Source organism: Fusarium coffeatum, assembly GCF_003316985.1.
Source record: "Fusarium coffeatum strain FIESC_28 chromosome Unknown BRIP53273_contig_45, whole genome shotgun sequence".
In the NCBI taxonomy this organism is placed as follows: domain Eukaryota; kingdom Fungi; phylum Ascomycota; class Sordariomycetes; order Hypocreales; family Nectriaceae; genus Fusarium; species Fusarium coffeatum.
Window position 1 is genome coordinate 47,560 of NW_022157842.1, and position 19,751 is coordinate 67,310.

At 50.2% G+C, this 19,751-nt stretch overlaps 6 protein-coding genes across 6 annotated transcripts; 5 read left to right on the plus strand and 1 right to left on the minus strand.

The window, feature by feature from the left end:
* Window positions 1–2,603: 2,603 nt before the first annotated feature.
* On the plus strand, window positions 2,604–5,879 carry FIESC28_02017 (uncharacterized protein; the record flags this gene model as incomplete). Its single annotated transcript, XM_031156167.1, has 2 exons — window positions 2,604–2,855; window positions 2,931–5,879. 2 exons carry the CDS (start codon window positions 2,604–2,606, stop codon window positions 5,877–5,879), a joined length of 3,201 nt encoding a protein of 1,066 aa, XP_031019700.1.
* A 1,468-nt stretch (window positions 5,880–7,347) lies between these two features.
* Window positions 7,348–8,175, plus strand: FIESC28_02018 (uncharacterized protein; the record flags this gene model as incomplete). Its single annotated transcript, XM_031156168.1, has 2 exons — window positions 7,348–7,414; window positions 7,463–8,175. 2 exons carry the CDS (start codon window positions 7,348–7,350, stop codon window positions 8,173–8,175), a joined length of 780 nt encoding a protein of 259 aa, XP_031019701.1.
* A 317-nt stretch (window positions 8,176–8,492) lies between these two features.
* On the minus strand, window positions 8,493–8,901 carry FIESC28_02019 (uncharacterized protein; the record flags this gene model as incomplete). The annotated part of the gene is made up of 2 exons (XM_031156169.1): window positions 8,493–8,686; window positions 8,730–8,901. The coding sequence occupies 2 exons, from the start codon at window positions 8,899–8,901 to the stop codon at window positions 8,493–8,495; spliced, it is 366 nt and encodes a 121-aa protein (XP_031019702.1).
* A 206-nt stretch (window positions 8,902–9,107) lies between these two features.
* FIESC28_02020 (uncharacterized protein) lies at window positions 9,108–9,962 on the plus strand (the record flags this gene model as incomplete). The annotated part of the gene is made up of 2 exons (XM_031156170.1): window positions 9,108–9,315; window positions 9,361–9,962. The coding sequence occupies 2 exons, from the start codon at window positions 9,108–9,110 to the stop codon at window positions 9,960–9,962; spliced, it is 810 nt and encodes a 269-aa protein (XP_031019703.1).
* Window positions 9,963–10,494: 532 nt separating this feature from the next.
* On the plus strand, window positions 10,495–17,396 carry FIESC28_02021 (uncharacterized protein; the record flags this gene model as incomplete). The annotated part of the gene is made up of 11 exons (XM_031156171.1): window positions 10,495–10,729; window positions 10,778–11,200; window positions 11,246–12,403; window positions 12,449–12,749; window positions 13,216–13,248; window positions 13,309–14,012; window positions 14,056–15,329; window positions 15,375–15,528; window positions 15,572–16,105; window positions 16,149–16,390; window positions 16,434–17,396. The coding sequence occupies 11 exons, from the start codon at window positions 10,495–10,497 to the stop codon at window positions 17,394–17,396; spliced, it is 6,021 nt and encodes a 2,006-aa protein (XP_031019704.1).
* A 559-nt stretch (window positions 17,397–17,955) lies between these two features.
* FIESC28_02022 (uncharacterized protein) lies at window positions 17,956–18,915 on the plus strand (the record flags this gene model as incomplete). The annotated part of the gene is made up of 1 exon (XM_031156172.1): window positions 17,956–18,915. The coding sequence occupies one exon, from the start codon at window positions 17,956–17,958 to the stop codon at window positions 18,913–18,915; it is 960 nt and encodes a 319-aa protein (XP_031019705.1).
* Window positions 18,916–19,751: the final 836 nt, after the last annotated feature.

Consider the following 19,751-nt stretch of genomic DNA (forward strand, 5'->3'; position numbering starts at 1 on the left):
CGTGGGTCTTGAGTAACGGCATGCGCTGGCTCCGGCACCAAAGGACCGATGCATATCGGACTGCAAAAAGTAAGTTACCATCAGTCGATCCGGAGAAAACCGCCCGAGATGCAAACCGTTCCGGCCTCCACTTGAACGGCCGGAGCGTCACCGAAGAGTGGTCCAACATCCGTAAAAGAGTGGATTCTCACCATTCACCGAACTCGGAATGCGGAGTCAAAGCTTCGATATCGGCGGCCGGAACGGCGTTCGATCGGGGAAGAATTGTGGAGGTGGTAACGGTGCTGAGCTTTCGGCGAGCAGTATCAAGTTGACGTGGCTGGGGATTGTAAACCTTTTCCGCCACATTGTTTCGAGCGCTCATTCTGATACATGCTCTGGTTCAGGTTAGCAAACATCCTCACAGGGGTTTTGTGCACACACAAAGGACCCATGACCAGGATGAATAGAAACAACACGAGCAGTACAATGCCGACCGGCTCCATGATATCCGTGGGTATCTGAAATATCGGTAGAAGCGGTGAGTTGCTGTTTGTCACGTAATGCGGGGGTTTCAGGAGCAACGTCGCAAAGTCTATATCAGTTGGCGCTCGGTTCTGTAGGAAACGACGAGTTCGATAAAAGCTATTCTCGTATCCGTAGATCTTGGACAATTAAAGACTAATCCGACATCAGCTTGTCACAATGAAGCTGTGCACGGTGAACGGTCAGACAGAAATGCAACGGGAGAGTTGCGGCACACGTTATGGTGTTTGAGTCAAGTTTCTTGTGGCATAGCGTTGACGGGCTACGCCAATCTTAGCTCAATCAGATCGCAAGACTGTGAATGGCCTCTTGTTTCTTGGGCATTTATCTGGCTGTCTGGGCATTGCGCATTGAGCTCTGGGGTAGACAAACACCAAGCTTTATTGCAGATGACGAGATGGTCCAGGTCGACTTGGCAATGCTTGGCTGAGCGTGCGAGATTTGGAGTGTCAGTGTTATCGACAAGGGTTCTGAGGCTCCAAGGCTCCAAAGACGCAAGGCACGTGAAGTCCCGGTCCCAGTTGGGGATTTTGGTCTTCCCCGGCAAGCGCGCCCTGAGTTACTGCAAGTGAAGGTGCAACCATGCAGGCGTAAGTGCAAGAGCGGTCCAGTGGGCTCCGGTTTTCCATGGGTGGACGCTTATACCCGAGGCGGGCGGACAGAGGACAGGACAGGACAGGAGCACCGAAGCGGAGCGGGGAGGCGGGGGGTTTGAGATAACGCAGGGGAACGAGTATCTCAGTGTCTGATAAGGCTCCATAAACGATGGCGATTGTTTTCTAATAAGCCACCTGCGACACATTCCATTACTCAGTGCCTATAGCAACGGTCATATGCTTGGCGAAGATGTTCATAGTAGAAACACAGTATAGCCAATCTCGAGTCATTCTTGATAAACAGACAAACAGATTACAGAGTCACAGAAGACAGTCGCAGAGTAGCAGAGGTGCGTCATGTCGAAACACGCCTTGTGTGTCATAGCATCGTTTCCCAACACCATCACAGACGTTCTTGCCACCCTGCGAGTAACGACAACCTGTCCAAAGAGAGTTTTCATTGACTAAAGACTTCAAGTGATGAGTGCCAAGACATCTTGTGGTGAGATTAAGGTGCCCACGTGCCCGCTTTAACACTGATAATGGAGGTTGAAGAGCGACCAAGTTACTGGTCAATGGCAACACCGATGCGGAAAGATTTTGTATGCGATAGCCGGCCCTGTTTTTCTTTAACTAGCAGGCGCAGACAAGGCGGGATGCGTAGAATTCCGCTTGACATTGCATGCGCTCCAGGCGCCAAGACCCAGGGATCAGTCTTGGCAAAATGGTCAGTCGTGATTGGTACAATCGTAACTTTTGAAGTTGCCCTGTGCTCTTTGAATGTTTCTAGCGTGCTGGGGATGTCCAGTTTATTGTGGTTCTTCACTGGGGTCGCTAATACCTATATGGTTCTAAACAGTATAAGGCCCAATTGCTGTATTGTGAGAGGCTGCAACTCCAAGATACCCAGTTTTAGAGTATATTCGATCCGACGCAGGGTCTCTAACGACCGGACAGTTTCAACAATCTCGACTTGGCATAGAGAAAAACTTCTCAGACAGTTAAGGTCGAGTATAGGAAACAATCAGACTCTATGAAACACCAAGAGGATGGCTAGAACTCTAAAAATATGGTTGTGATTGCGTCAAACGCTGACAGAACCGCCAACTTGGCATCCCGTTTCTTTACTTGCAGGTCATACTCGGCTTAACCTATCTCAACGCCCGGTTGATATGCCGGCTTCACTTCCTTGGCATTCCCTCCTAATAACAATCATCTCCACAGAAAAACTGTTCTCCTCCAAATAGAATTATTTTCCCCAAAAAGTTGGCTCGTCTTAGGCCCGCACCTTCTGTTATGGTTAAATCTTGGCGCATCCACATCACAGCTCCGCTTGCTTTCCTCCTACGTAGTACCTGTAGGAGTTCTACTCACCGTCGATCCAGCAATGGCACAACTTATAAGGGCCATGTCTCTCCCGTCTTTCCTCGACTTTTTTCTTCATCTCTTCACTCAGTAGTTTCCGACTGATTTATCACGAAAATGGGTCAGAATCCTACAGAAGAGGCCGCGCCTCATGTGTCTGGCCAGTCCAACACACCTATGTCAGCACCTGCTCATGCTCTCACCTTTGAGCAGGTTGCTAAGGAGCTGAACGCCAATCTGGAAGATGGATTGACGGAGCAGGAGGCTAAGAGCCGTCTCGAAACCTCCGGACGCAATGAGTTCGGAGAGCAAGAAGGCGTTCAACCCATCAAGATCTTGATCGGACAGATCGCCAATGCCCTCACTCTAGTAAGTTACACCACCCATTGGCTTCCCTAGGGATGTTTCGAGTAGTGGTAAAGTAGCTCATTTATCGATTAATAGGTCCTCATCCTCGCCATGGCTGCTTCCTTCGGTATTCAGTCTTGGATCGAGGGTGGTGTCGTCGCCGCTGTCATTCTCCTCAACATCGTCGTTGGTTTCCTCCAGGAGTTCCAGGCCGCTAAGACCATGGACTCCCTTCGCTCCCTCAGCTCCCCAACTGCCCAAGCTGTTCGAAACGGAAACAACCAGACCATCCCCACTGCCGAGATCGTCCCTGGTGACATGGTCGAGCTCAAGACTGGTGACACTATCCCTGCCGATCTCCGTCTCGTCGAAGCTGTCAACTTCGAAACCAACGAAGCTCTCCTCACCGGAGAGTCCCTTCCCGTCCGCAAGGAGATCAACAAGGTCTTTGACAACGACACTGGTCCTGGTGACCGTCTCAACGTCGCCTACAGCTCTTCGACTGTCACCAAGGGTCGAGCTCGCGGTATTGTCTTCGCTACTGGAACATACACCGAAATCGGTCAGATCGCTGTTGCTCTTCGAGGCAAGTCTTCTAAGCGTCGCCAGCCCAAGCGTAACGCTGAGGGTAAGGCCAGCGCTGCTCGTCATGCCCAGGCTTGGACCCTGACTGGTTCCGATGCCGTCGGTCGCTTCCTTGGTGTCAATGTCGGTACCCCTCTTCAGCGCAAGCTTTCCAAGCTCGCTCTTGTCCTTCTCGGAACTGCCATCGTTTGCGCCATCATCGTTTTGGCCGCCAACGAATTCAAGTCTCAGCAGGATGTCATCATCTACGCTGTCGCCACCGGTCTTTCTATGATTCCCGCCTCTCTGATTGTCGTTCTCACCATCACCATGGCTGCTGGTACCAAGCGCATGGTCCAGAGACACGTTATCGTCCGTAACCTCAAGAGTTTGGAAGCTCTCGGTGCCGTCACCAACATTTGCTCCGACAAGACTGGTACCCTTACCCAGGGTACTATGATTGTCAAGAAGGCTTGGATTCCCGGCCGTGGCACATACTCTCTTGGCCAGACCAACGAGCCCTTCAACCCTACCGAGGGTGAAGTCAGCCTTGCTGAGGACCAGCCCAAGAACATCGACTTCCGTGACGAGAAGTCCTCTGGCATCGCTGTCGACACTGCCACCCAGGTTGGCCAGGACCCTGGTCTGATGGAGTACCTGAACGTTGCCTCTCTTGCCAACCTTGCTACTGTTCACCAAGTCGAGGGTGAGTGGCACGCTCGTGGTGACCCCACTGAGATTGCCATGCAGGTTTTCGCTTCTCGTTTCGACTGGAACCGTATGCGCCTGTCTGGTGGTGAGAACCCCCGCTGGCACGAGGTTGCCGAGTTCCCCTTCGACTCCGACGTCAAGAAGATGTCCGTCATCTTCAATGACAGCCAGAACAACAAGCAATGGGTTTTCACCAAGGGTGCCGTCGAGCGTGTCATTGATTCTTGCCCCACCTATGCTGCCGGTACCGAGATTCTTGAGCTCACCGACGCCGTCAAGGCGGATGTCATCGCCAACATGGAAGCTCTCGCTCGTCTTGGTCTCCGTGTCCTTGCCCTCGCCTCCCGAACGGATATCCCCCACGTTGAGGACAACGAGGCTGAACTCGAGCGTGGTCTCTTTGAGAAGGATCTTATCTTCCGTGGTCTTATCGGTCTCTACGACCCTCCCCGTGCCGAGTCTGCCCCCTCCGTCCGCAAGTGTCACGAGGCTGGTGTCAACGTTCACATGCTTACTGGTGATCACCCTGAGACTGCTCGGGCTATCGCCCTGGAAGTCGGTATCCTGCCTACCCGCATGAACGAGATCCCCAAGGATGTCGCCAAGGTCATGGTCATGACTGCTTCCGAGTTCGACAAGCTGTCTGATGATGAGATCGATGCCCTCCCTCTCTTGCCTCTTGTCGTTGCCCGTTGCGCTCCCCAGACCAAGGTCCGTATGATTGAAGCCCTCCATCGCCGCAAGGCTTTCGTCGCCATGACCGGTGACGGTGTCAACGACTCACCCAGTTTGAAGCGATCCGACGTCGGTATTGCTATGGGTATGGCCGGATCCGATGTTGCCAAGGAAGCATCCGACATTATCTTGACCGATGATAACTTCGCCTCCATTCTTAACGCTGTTGAGGAAGGTCGCCGTATGTTCGATAACATCCAAAAGTTCATTCTGCACGTTTTGGCCGAGAACATTGCCCAGGCCTGTACCCTTCTTATCGGTCTTGTTTTCAAGGATTCCGAAAATGTCTCCGTGTTCCCCTTGGCCCCTGTTGAGATTCTTTGGATTATCATGATCACTTCCGGTATGCCTGATATGGGTCTCGGATTTGAGATTGCCGCTCCCGATATCATGCAGCGACCTCCCCAGAACCTCAAGCAGGGTGTCTTCACTCCTGAGCTGATGATTGACATGGTTGTTTACGGTCTTTGGATGGCCGCCCTCTGTCTCTGCTCTTTCGTTCTTGTCCTTTACGGCTTCAACAACGGCGCTGCCGACATTGGCAGAAACTGCAACGACAGTATCTCAGATGGTTGTGAGATTGTCTTCCGTGCTCGTTCCACCACCTTTGCTTGCTTGACATGGTTCGCCCTGTTCCTTGCCTGGGAGATGATTAACATGCGACGATCTTTCTTCCGTATGCAACCCAAGAGCAAGAAGTACTTTACCCAGTGGATGATCGATGTCTGGAGAAACCCCTTCCTTTTCTGGGCTATCATGGCTGGTTTTGTCACCATGTTTCCCATCATCTACATCCCTGGTCTTAACACCGTCGTCTTCAAGCACGCTCCTATCTCTTGGGAGTGGGGTATCGTTTTCGTCGAGGCTGTCCTCTTCTTCATGGGTATTGAGACATGGAAGTGGGCTAAGCGTATCTACTTCCGCCGTCAAGCTCGCAAGTCCACAGGTGGTGTTACCGACCTGGAGGAGCGTGTCTTTGGCCAGTACTACAAGATGGGTAATGGCAGCAATGACGGGGAGAAGACCTCTGTATAGATTTGATATGACATGTTGGTGAAAATTTAGTAAGTGAGTAATCTGCGCAAAAGCAGTTATCATGATTAGTATGTAGGATGACTATTTATAATATAGTCCAAGATTAGGTATTCTAATTTATATCTGGTCCAATAAACCCACAAGTCTCTTTTTTGCAATGTGATATGGCGTTTTAAAACAATAAGTGAAATATGTTTGTTTCCAGTCGATTCTGATAGATGGTAGCCTCAGACATGTGACATTTGTATCTTCTTACCTAGACAACGCTGGCTGTAACTAATGCAGCATTGTCGGACTTCACCCACGTTTCAGGCAGTCTGCTCAGAGATACAGAACTCATCATTTATCAACGTGCCTCCATGATGGAAAGACATATCTGATCGATAGGTACGTTAGGCCTCAATGATAAAGCATCGTGTGTTGTTCTCTCGATAAGATCAATCCGAATACTTCTCAACTATCCGTCTACCGGCTCTTTGAGTTTCGCATGAACTACATCGGGAATAGTGGACAGGAGATGAAAACTGGCAAAACGTGGTTGGATCAAGTCTAGAATCTGCATTATCTGGAAAGAGCCTCGATGATTTGTTGAAGATGCATATGTCTGCTGATGAGGGTGTAACGTTGGCATGAGTTGAAGATCTAGACACGCCATTTTGCATGAGGCATTTCTTCACCTTTTTCTTCGAAGACGCCTTCAACAGTGTTTGAATTCACTGTTTATACTCACAAATATAGTGAAATTGATCCCAATGACGATTTCGAGGTGACATCGTAGTCAGCCTTTTGTACTGTACATTTCTGTGTGACCCTTGTAATGACGTAGGGTGAGGCCAGCCACTCATTGAGAGGATGCCAGTATGAATTCGTCTAGTCTCATGCCGTTGGTGTCCTACCACCTTCGGACTGAAAAGGTTAGAGCGAAACGGTCACAGTTAAACACTCTATTTATATCATGTTAATTCGTGATATCGCATCGCAGCCCCCAGGGTATCATAAGAATTGGCCGCTGAGAGCATAAGAGACGAAATAATTTGATCACCTTATGCTAGCTTAGCCTAGCATTTAGGCTACTTTATTTCAGTAGCCTAAGTCTTGGAGGTCATTTCTTCTGACACCCACCTGGCAGCCCAGTCTAAGATCAGGCCCAGAGCTAAGGTAACGGTAACCTACCCTGGTACGTACCGACCCCTCCAAATCCTGGGGTCTCAGGCCACTGCGTCATTGGATCTTATAGGGCCTCCCCCCGCCTCGTTATGATCTGCTCACGAGGGTTCTGCAAGTTTCCATCTGATCTCGCGACTCCCATCACAAGCGCAAACAACACTTTCTGACCTTTACTCTCAGATATTCAAGCGTGAAACATCTTGATTACTCACCACAAGACCAACGCCTCTTGAGCTTGAGCTCTGGCTTGCCGTTAAACCCTTTCAACTCAAGCTCTTGTTCCACATTACATTATACCAAAATGGCTTCCGCTGTTGAATCTCCCCCGGCGCACTCGCCTCCAACTAATCCCCCTCAACGACCTCGAGGTATGTGTGCTTGATGCCGCTTTGCATACCATCTAACATCTAGTCCAGGTATCCTCAAGAACTCGTACCAGAAATCCCCCCCTACCTCGCCAAACCAAGAGTACAACTCCAGCGAAAAGGAACTCACCATTGCCAACACTCAAATTAACGCTGGCCACCGCCGTTCGTCCTCTGGTGCTCGCCCAACAGGATCCCGAAGACAATCTGGCGCCCACAGCTCCTCCGGCGACGGCCTCGAACAGTCTCAGCGCCTCAAGTGGGACGAGGCTAATCTATATCTCACGGAGCAAGAGCGCTCCTCTACTATGAAGATCACCGAGCCCAAGACTCCTTATGCCAAACACTACGACCCGGCCGAAGACCCGTCCGACGACGACGAGGATCCTCTGGCAGACGCTGGTGCTCGCCTTAAGGATTCACGTCCAAGCCGTGAAGATGACATTCCGGGCCTTTCGCTGGGCGAACCGGAAGAGGAGATCCCGGAAATGGGCGCGCCGTCACCCCGCAGCGAAAAGAGCGTCCACGTCGACGAGGAGAGCAGCATCGGCCACGACGCCGAGGAAGAACTGGCAGGCATGTCTCCCGAGGAGCGTGAGAAGCACCGAAAGTTTGAACAGCTCCGCAAGAGACATTACGAAATGAAAAATGTGGCCCAGCTCCTGGGCCACCCCAATGCTCTCCCCGAGGACGAGGACGATGAAGATGATGGCACCGTGCCCCCCATGCCACAAGTACCGCAGGTGCCCAACGGCTCTGCGTAGAAGGATACTACAACGGAAGAAACACGATAAGGATTGCGGACTGGCTAGGAAGGCATTAGGCTGGAGTTTTGAGGACATCATTACAGGGCGTTGGCAGAGGTTACGGAGAGGTACACAGTTATCTGATTACTCGCTCGCTTTAAGGATTCTGGTTGATGAGCATCGGAGACAGAAGGGCACATCATGGATTCGGTTTCGCATTCACGGTAGATAAGCATGTTTGCATTTCCTAGAATTGATTTACAGTTTCTGGGCCATGCCCGGTTGATTGTATGTGCTGTCGTTGATGTCGTTGAAGTTGCCGTTGATGTTTTGCCTCACAGTAGACCCTTTCGTGCCAACTCAATCTTTCGTGCAGTTTCACCATCACGGAATCCACCACGAGATGCGCAAATGCGTTGTCCTTCGGCTAATTCGAACTTTTCTTGTTGAGCCTCCCAAGCGCAAGGACAGTGGTGAGGGAAGTGGACGCATGCGAGTGTATCGGGGCAGAGGTATTTATCGCAGCGAGCTACATGTGTTAGAAAAAGAATTACAAGATAATCGCCACATACAGTTCTCGTAATTGTGCTTGTAATGGTTCGCATCACTTGGGTTATTCTGCTGTTGAGCTTGGTGGTGTTCGTGGCCGTGGCCGCCTTGTTGCCCAAACATCTGATCAAAAAAGCCACCAAACTGGGCATTGACCAGAGTCAAAAGAGAAAGAAAGGCGACGATATAACGCATTTTCAAACAGTTGAACGTAAATTGCATTGAATTCTGAGATGTTGCAACAACTCACCTGCCATTATGCGATGCTGTCCACATCGAATCCTTATCGATAAGATCGATCGATGACTAAGCGCAAAAACTCCATCTCCAGAATTGCTTGCGGGACAGGCATTGCATCGCAGCTCAGCTAACCTCAGCCCATATCAACAAAATCGCTGACCATGAGGTTCCTCACGATACGGCGGCCGATATTGGCTGCTGTGGCTGGTCTTGCCCGGCCGGCCTTTACACCCGCCGCTCCTCTGGGTGTGCAATTGGCCAATTCCCTCGTCCAAGGTCACAGATTTGCCTCGGTCAAGTCACAGGGAGCCTACAAGAAGAAGCCCAAGAGGGGTATTCCCAAGAAGCTGGGTGCAAAGCGTACAGGAGGTGTGTTTGACGTGTCCAAGTTATGGGGTTGAACTGACGTTGTAGATCAATTCGTTATTCCTGGCAACATCCTTTACAAGCAGCGAGGAACGCATTGGTGGCCCGGCGAGAACTGCATTATGGGTCGAGATCACACAATCCACTCTATGGCTACCGGCTACGTCAAGTATTACCGCGATCCCGCACGACACCCCGACCGCAAGTACATCGGCGTCGTCTTCGACAAGAACGATACTCTGCCATACCCCCAACACGCCGAGCGCAAGCGAAAGCTCGGAATGACCATGTTCCCCATCAAAGAAGCCGCCGCCAAGCCCGAACTCTCACCTTCCGGAATCCCCTTCCAGGTCAACCGTATCGAAGCCGGCGAACCCGACAGATTACTCAAGCTGCGCAAGGATTACAGTTACCGTGAGGACAACTGGGCGATCGGAAAGCTGGCCAGGACGACGGGACTCAAGACCAAGCGATTCAGGACACGAAAGCAATGGTTCAGACATAGACGGTGGAGACGTGAGAGGGAATTGGAGGGCCAGAGGAAGGCTGAGGCGAAGAGGGCTGAGAATGGTGGTGAGATTAAGGCTGTGAAGATGATTAGCAAGAAGCAGGCCAAGAAGGCTGCTAAGAAGGCTGGCAAGAAGAAATAAGCCGATATTGATGGAAAGGGAAAGCATGTAGGATTTGTGTAGTATTGTATATTATGAACTAGACATTGTCTGTATCTGAATCACTGCATAGGTATGATTGGCCGTTTATGCTATTTACTTATCTAAATGCTAGGCATTGTAGGCAGCCTTCATAAGTGAAGGTGGTCGAATTATATGCAATCTTTAGTAAGTGAGGCCTGGAGTCTTTGAGGAGTGGTTCATTTAGGATGTATTTTGCTTCCTGCATATTGCGGAGAGGTACTTTGCCCCCCGGACACACTACAACTTCAACCAACCGCGTCGGCGCGTCTTCCACCTCCACTCAATCAATTCACGATCACCTCAAGTAATTCCCTACGAGGGTCTCTGTAACCCTTGACAGAGGCTCCATTCCTTTTATTTTTCTTATTATCTTCATTCAAACTAGTTGTATCTTCATATTTACCTTTTACCCCATCTTGGGCTTCATCTTTCCTTGGACAGAAGCTTGGTCGCACCTTCTTCATCTCACTAACACCTATCAATCATTCAAATGCTTGGCGATCCGAATTCCCCTTCGCTGTCTTCTGAAGACCTTGCAAGACTCCCGCGTCCAAGCATAACATCTTGGATGGCGGTTAACAAACCAAAGCTGAACGACCCAGAGCCTGCCCGTATTGTAAGCGACATCGCTGAGCCTACAACCGCGCAGTCTTCAGCAGCTGGTGCGTTGGCGACTAATTCAAGGATTCAAGCTGCGCAATTAGAATGGGAAAGAAGGAACCAGGGTGAGTTTGTGTTGGGCAAAGTGTGCATATTCATCTGACGTTACCCAGGGCAATCACAATCACGACCTTCTACAGGACCACCGGGAGTTTCTTCACTGAGACCTCCTCAACATCATCGTAAGAGGGAATCACCTTCTTCAGATTCTTCAGCCGCGAAAAGGCAGAATAATGAGTCCTATTCAACAGCCCGTGAAGGCGCACTTCGCTTTACGGAAGAAGAAGTGGCTCGGCAGATGGCTGAATTGAACGATGCGTCGGTGAACTCAATGAACTCGACGATGCATTTCGCAACTGGAAATGAATTACTCAAAAAGTATGCGGGTCAAGCGACCCCATCGCCAGTTCCGGTTCCAGTACCAGCAACAAAACCCCCAGCACCATCGTTCAAGTCACCAGACACTATGGCGGTTGGCGATAGCATTGTTGCAATCACCATTGCAGAGGGTGATCGCCCGTACAGCATGTACCCTCGTATGTCTGCTCCCCTATTAGAGGTTTCTTTCTAACATATCGCAGTCCCTTCGGGTGGAACGACTTCTGCTCGCGGAGCAGCTATCCCGCCAAACTACAAATTGCACGATGATCCTGCCCTTCCATTTATATGTCCTGTGCGGGATTGTCGCCGGGTGTTCAAGAACCTGAAAGGTCTTGGTGGCCACTTTGGTGCTGGCCATTGTTCATCTACCTTCAACGACAATGGAGATGGCACATTGTCAAAGATCGGCAACTATCAGAAGAGTGGTCCTGGAAACACGCCTGGTATCATCATTTCTAGAAACCCTCTTCCTCATAACGCTCCACCTCCAGTAGATCCAGGATTGTCTGTGTTTGCCACCTTTCAGCAACAGCGCATATCTCGTGCCCAAGAACAACTGGCGAAAAGGCCAACTCGCTCTCACGAAACTCCAGTCTATCCCCCTTCTCCGCTTTCGCTGTCGGGTATCGATAAAGAGAAGTACACTATCAGAGGCTACATCCACAAACATCTCGATCCAAGTCAAGAGGCATTCCACCGGGAAGACATCGATTTCATGTTGACATTGCCTCGTCAGCGTGACCTTCCTCATGGCTGGAGACATGCCCACACTGGACAAACTCTGGATATTAATCATTATGCTTGTGTGGTAGCTTACCTCGTGGGGAGAGGAGTGACTGGTAGCGATCAATGCACAGCCAACACAACTCGACCATCTGCTAGGCTATCACAGCCTTGCATTGCCCTCCCGAATGGGATGAGTCCTTCTGCAAAGCAGGCATTTTCGACGCTAGAGACTTGTGTTGGATGCAGATATTGGTGTCATTTACAACGACGTTCCAACGCATGCGATTGGTGCCCTTTCCCTATGCCTCGTGTCAGAGCTACTGGCAGTGGTTCAGGAAGATCATCTTCGTCGGACGATGAACCTACGACAATGGAGATTGCTGAGGTCGAGGCACCGATTGTAGGAACTGTGACAGAGACTGTCTATCAAAACAAGCAACCCAAGAGTGATTTTTATAAGCGCACAAAAGACCAGCCTGCAGTTGCCATTGAAAAACATGGGCACAGTTCCCCAGTCACTACAAACGACCATCCTACAGTCATGAGCGGACAAAGCCAGATGGGCAACGCCGAATTAGAGATGGAGGATTGGGAAGTTGCCCCTGGAAGAATGAAGGATGACTCTTCAAACAGTGAGTTTACGCATTTTTCATTAACTCACATACTGACATTTGTAGACATCGCCTTCTCCAACTCCTACCTTACAAGCAACCACCCCGTTACGGTCTCTGAAGACGTCAGTTTTAACGTCATCGTTCTCAAGCCTGGTCATTCTAGTCCTTGGACTGTGGAAGACAACAAATTGCGAACGTGCTCTGTCGCAGCAGGCAAAGTACGAGTCACAATGGGCGAAAACACTTTCCACCTCGGGCCAAACGGCATGTTTGTCATTCGACCCGGACAAGCTTGCAAGGTCGAGAATCGACTCTACTTGGATTCCGTGGTGCACTGTACCACTATTGGAGATTTTTCGCTGCAGTAGGCGGCGCATTCGAGGCGCATTCGGTAGGAAAGAAGCATTTACTTGGTGATATCGGGCATAGGAGTTTTGAGCGTCGCATCTACGTCATATTCGGAGAGATTTCTTCGAGACATTGGGATTATTTTGGGATCATTGAAAGGCAGCTACGGGACTTTAGAGGTTAGGTTCATCACCAGTCATCGGAAGTGTTCATGTGGCACAGTCATCTGATTAGCCTTGTCTCAGATGCTACCCCACGCCTATAGAATACAGAGTCAGCCTACAGCGACAATTTTAGCACATCAGCAATCTATATGGAAATCGGCAAACGCTGTTTTTAACTATTGGGGCCTTTGTCACGAGCAAATGCTGATCCAAGGCAGAAAGCGGTGCTCGTGAGGCTGTCGCGGCAAGGTGTGACTCTTCAAGCGTGATGGATGAAAACCTAGCAGTACTCATACAATATGAACAAAACTACTACAGAGCTCTTGCGAGCACAAAATCTGATGTAGAATTGTAAATTTCCCGATAATTTTGTGTTCTCATGTCTCAAGCCTCTCGTCCGACCCTACCCAGGCAAAGACGCCGGGAGAATTACAGGGCGTCTTACACTGAAGATATGGCTGCGGCAGGAGGCCTCGACTCACCCGAGCCAGAACTTAGCAACGACAGAGATTCCATCAATGTCAACCCGGGAAGTCCGCCCGGTCAATTGCCGCCGCTGAATGATTATACTATCAAGAAAAATGATATCAAGGAGGAAGTCATCGATGAATCGCCTACCGAACCGGAGGAGGTGAAGGAGGAACCTAAGGGAAGCTTTACTATTGATCCAGAGGGTGAACTTACTCACGATCAAACCACCGTCGATATTGTTGCTGTTCCGTGTCCCGGGGCACATTCTATTCGAACATGGAGTCGCGATGGTCGAATGGGTCGTTTCTTTGGTGCGTTGTCCATGCGTGATGCCGAAGGCCAAGCAGAAGATGATCGACCAGCGCCTTCATGGATTCGACAAGGCATTCGACGTGAAGCTGATCGAGCGCGGATTCTTCTTTACGAGCATCCAGCTACGGCTGACGGCACGAGATTAAGCACGTTAGCAGATGCGCTGCTGGAAGAGCTGGAGGAATTAAGGAAACGAGAACATCAGACAAGGCCGCTTGTGTTTGTGGGACACAGTATTGGTGGAATTATTGCCAAGATGGTTCTGACAAAAGCGAGTCGCCATACTCGGTATGATGATATCTACAGGCAGTGTTATGGAATTGCGTTCTTTGGTAAGTGACTTTTGTCCAGGTGTCCCCCATACTAACAGTCCAGGCACTCCTCACCAAGGATCCAGCTACTTTGCGATGCCGAGTCTATCAACCAGTATTCAGAATTTACTTCAACTATCAGCTCCTCTGCCCTGCTCAATCACCGATGACCTCCGCGTGGGAAACACTCTCCTTCTCCAACTCGACGAAGACTTCAAATCGATTGCACACGACTTCCGCATATGGACGCTGTATGAGACCATCGACTCTCGACTATCCGGGACCAATGGCGATGTTTACTTCACTGCACCCCTGACATCCATCAAGTCTGCTATCCTCGGTATGCGACAGGAGACGATTCTTCCACTTCAAAGCGATCATGCAAATATTGCATCATTCGGGAGGCACAATGCCCATACGATGCGTTTGTTTCTGAAGCAGTTATCTGCACTCATTGGCCGTGCGGATGAGTACTCTCGTGAGGATGGTAACTGGTCTCTGGATCTCGAACAAAAGGTCAACATCGAAATCCATGGATTTTTCGAGGATGCACCAGATCCATTGAACCCGGCTATTATTCGAGCTTGGTCTACGAGGTTGCCATTGCGGGAGTTCCTAAGAAAAGGACCAGAGGAGTGTTTGGCTGAGAGGTTGAATGAAGTTGAGACGGTCGATGAAGGGCGATTTCTGAGGACAAGGGGTAAAACAGCCAGATTACCGACAGAGAGAGTTGACAAGCCTGCTGCCGATGACACGGGCAACAATGCTCTCGGTATCTCGCAGGATGGATCGTTCCATGCGTCTCCCCCAGCTTCACCTATTATCCGCCCGCTTGATGCCGACAAGGCGAGAGCAGAGTCAGCACCCCAAGTGATATCGAGAACTCCCATCACACCATTGTCACCAGTAGCAATATCACCACTGACACATTACTCAACCCCAATGCAACGACCGTCTCCTCTCATCCGCGCCAACTTTGACCAGGACCTTGCAGTTGATCGGTTATCCCCACCTCCTCGCGGTCGAATGGATCGAACCCTTAGCAGATCTGCCAGCCTAGGTACTCAAGCTTCTCAATACGAATATCGAGACTTTCCCCCGTTTTCGCAACGAAGTCGAAGTACCATTGAGGGTTTCAGCGACGACGACGATATCGAAGCATCGCCTAAGCTACCAGAAGCTATAGTGGCAATTCGAAAGGTTGTTGAGGATGGGGAGAAGAAAGTGACTGAAACTGTCATTTTCGATGAAGTTCCCGTTGCGTTTTCGAAACCTCAGGTTGAAGCGAGAAAGTTCATTTGGGTGCATCTTGCATATAATAATCCAAGCTGGGTGACAGTAAGAGATCTTATCCCTGGGAAGCTATTGTGCTAACCTGGGTAGAAAATATTCGAGACGCTACAAATATCAAACCACCGCAACTATGCTCCTTTGTTCAACAATGACTTTTGGGCGACGAGACATTCCCGTGGACGACACTCTCAGCATTATGCGTACTTTGCCAAGCCAGGTTGCTACTTCTCGGCTCCTCGCCACCGTATGTATTTTTCTCCTTTGCAATTCCCAAGCTGACTTTTTAGTGTCTCCTCGAGGACGGAGCTCGAAACAAACTTCAATGTCACCTAGATCCGACGGCGGAATCTATACGTGCCTATTCCTGCCGTATCTTCACTTCGACTCATACAAGCGACTCATCCGCCGACGCGAACTTATCCTTCAACGTCTGAACCATGGAAGAGCTCGACCTGTACCTGAATCTGTCGCTAAATCCGACTCTCTCGAGGCGCAGGTTATTTGGGAGTTTCTGGGCCATGATCCACCCCTGAACTGCCGACGAACCCTCGATCAGTACGGGTATCCTTCTCTCAGGGACACGAGATCCCGAGACGACGACCAGATGCTTTACAAGTTAACCAAGGAACGAAGCTTTGCTCCTGGATTGGGCCCGGGACTTCATGGGCAGATGTCGAATAGTAGCTCTGGAAGCAGCAATAGCGGAAGCCGGGGATCCAAGACAAGTAGCAATGGGGACCACGATGAAGATCCAGAGGAGTCTATACTGAACGGGAATGTGCTGATGGTTGACCAACTGTGGCTGTGGGCTATCGACTCTCGTAAGTTTTCGATTTTAATTGTGAGCGCGTGCTGACCTTGCAGACACACTGCTATCCTTCTTCCCCAAGCGCGAAGGAGATGCCATCGAAGGGCCGCTGTACCAGCAAGCAGATCTCCGCGATAGCATATTTAACGAAGTCAATGTCGATCTCACCCGGCAATGCGAGAATGCCTTGGATTTAGCAGCTTTGGCGGTATTACATGCAGTGACCGTACTCCTCGACCGAGCATCCCACCCCGATCTCGAAGTATTCCGAATTTTCGAAGAAGCCATCAGTGTTCTTGTAAGTTATTCGCGCCTCTGTGCGATTTTTGCTGACTAGGTAGACCGAAAAACTCACGAATTCGCTCAAAGAATTCCGCGCCGAGGGATTTCGCGACAAGGCTTCTGCGTATGAACCAGTCGAGAACAAAGCACGATCCATTCGAGCACGGCACAAAGCCGAAGGTCGTCGAGCGGAAGAAGACAACCGCGATAATACATCCGCACTTTTGGAGTTGCGAGATATCGAGGATGAACTTCTCATTCTCGTGCACCTTTTCGAAAGACAATCCAAAGTCGTCAGCTCAATGCTTTCCACATATGCTCGCCCTGAACTTCGCGACCGCACCATCAACGGCAGGGTCTTCCTTAGCGAAGCTCTCAAGAAGCTCTCCGAGTATGGGCAACAAGGCCAAGAAATGATTGAGAGGGTCCGCAGTACGAGAGACGACTACGACAAACTCCTCCAGATGGTCCAACGACAAGCACAGGTTGACGAGGTACGGCTGAGTAGACTTCACGCTGATCTCGCAAGCGCGCAAAGTCGAAGCGTGATGATCTTCACCACTTTCACAGTCATCTTCTTGCCGTTGACCTTCTTCACCGGTTTATTCGGCATGAACACCCATGAATGGGGTGGCGAGAACAACCTTAGCCTCAAGACCATCGGCACAATATCCCTTCCATCGAGTTTCGCCCTCATCGTCATTTCACTTGTCGCAGCCTGGAGCACAAGAGCCAGACTTGCTGTTAAGTGGCTCGTTCGTTTATACCGCCGCGTTGTATCTTGGATTTGGAGAACGATGTGCAAGCCTGTTGTTTCAGGCATAGCGGAGATGATGCCTCAGCGTGATGAACGGCAAAGAGAGGAGAGGGATTCTAGAGGCAAGAAAGGAATGTTGAGAGAGGAAATGAGTGACTTTTGGGAAAGACATAGGCTAGAGAGGGATAGAGGATATACAGTGCCTGAGAAGAACAAGAAGACTACTATTGGAGGGAAAGGCAGTTGGAGAGCGAAGATGAAGTAGTATACACTTTGATATGTTTTTATTTATATGATACCAGGATAGATATACGAGGAAATAGCGAGGAGTTTTCGTTGATGGTGGGTTTCTCATGGTCTCCATCGCTACCACTGCTCACGGAGTGACTGTTAGAGACTGGGCTTATTGCTGGTCTCGGGACGATGAATTAATGTTCTAAACTTGGGATCTTGACAAGGATACCCCAGACAAGCTAGATCTGCACATCATCCGGGAGCTAAGCATGGTTGACCCCAGTCAACCCATCAGCTGCGAATGATGTAAAAGGCTTCATGCATCAAAAGCAAATATCAGGATTACCCGGTCTTTCCCGGTATACTTTGTCTTCTCTCACTTAGCGGTAGACTCCGAGTCCAGCTGAAACTCTTTCTGCATGGAGAGGGATCAAGGATGAAAGAGAATGAGTTGGCGAAGTCTTGCAGGAGGATATAATGCCGCATCGGCTGAGTGTTCGTCCCGTAGGCCATCTTTCTGATTAAAAAAGCGTCCAGAATCTTGCTCCTGTAGTTTGCTGCTGAATCACTCCTATCAAACTTCTGCAACAATGGCTGACGTCCCAGCTGCTCCTCGTTATGCCATGGGCACAAAGTCTTCTGAACGAAGAACAAGTCCCGTTCGAAAGACACAGCCTGAGAGGCCTGCTACTCCTACTCGCAATCGACCCACGACACCAACCCTCGGTCGTCGTCCTACCACGCCAACTTTGGGTCGTCGAGGCTCCAACGCTTCCCTTCGCCGTCAAGGGTCAAACACAACACTCAATCATCCTGTGACTCCCGGCGCAGCAAGGGATAGCCACGATGGCGATCCTGTAAAGGCTGGCCCTGCTGCTCCTAGGACACCTGGTAGTCTGGAGACTCCGGCTCGAATGCTGCCTGCTATTCCTGAGAGCCCTGTTGTCATGCCATCACCTCGTTCACGTCAAGTTTCTCATGTCGGAGTCACACCCCGATCTCGCCAAGTCTCGAGGACCGATCTTCCAACTCCTCGTTCTCAACAAGTTTCGCAGACTCTTGAAGCTCCCAAGGTCGAGGCCACTCCTACTGTCGCCAATGCTCCGCTTATTCGGGCCACTGCTGATGTAGTGCGTGTGCCAAAAGTGCGTTCTACTCCGAAAGTTGCAAAGGCTCCCAAACTTCGGTCCGTTCCAAGAACCACGCATGTTCCCAAAACTGCAAAGATCCCACGGCTGGCCAGAATCCCGTCAGGCGCTCCTCTCCCAGCCGTTCTGTCTATCCCTGTAATCCTTCCTGCATTTGAGGTTGCCCATCGACCCTTCGCCGCCCCTGTGCCATCTTTGGCCCCTCTGCCCGTTGTCGCTCTAGCTCCTATTGTTGCGAGAGCTTTGGCTTTTCCGATGATGCCTCGCGTCACTAATGCCCCGAAGACTGCTAGAAGGCCTTGGACTCGAAGTGGCCCCAGATCCGTCCTTGCCCCAGTCGCGTTGAAGGCCCCTAGAATCCTGGCGCCGCCCAAAACCAGACTTCTGATTGGCACTGCGTAGACTTTGAAGGAGTTTAACACGCTGTCGCAACGGGCATCAAAGTGGTTGGGGATCCATGGCTGAGCCAAAACGGTGTATTGAGATTCTGTCCGATGTTAGTTGCCTATGATATAATAGAAGAGTCAATACCATAAATGTTATCAAGATTCAGCCACGTATGTTTCCAGCGAATATCCCGTGTAATCATCGAATAAGACTAGTAGACTCTTTGGGTCGATGCCTCAGTGGCTCAAAGTGCGCCTTCTTTAACGGGAGTTCATGGTATTGGTAAGAGTGGCACCTTCCTCGAGGATGATTTTAGGCAGGCACAGCAGACTGGCCTCATCACCCACGCCGTCCCTTTCATCTTCTCTCCTTCACCAAATTCTCTGATTCATACACAGTATCTTCACAACAAGGCTATTTACCCACGCACCGGAACCCAATATGGATCTGAAGCCTGTCTACACCGAAGCAGAGGAATTCTCTTTTAAACCTCAAGGCGCCAGCCTAAGGGTTGGTCTAAGGTCGCATAAAGCGAGCAACTGTTTCGTCTTTTTTGCTCTCGGCAGCAAATCCTTCTGATGTATGTATCTTGACCATATCCTCATGCCAGTCAAACTCAAACTCAATTAACCACTGAAATCTATGACAGACTAGATGTCGGCATCGCAAAACTTAAACGCAACGAATATACTTTTGGAGGAAAATTGTACATGGCTCTGCTACATCAGTCGCTGATTCTCCCTCCCATTCACACATTTCCCCCGACCAGAGGACTCCGATACCTACACCCAACAGGTGGCATAGTCCGTTCAATCTGGTGAGTAACAGCAGAAATATCATCTAAGGCTTAG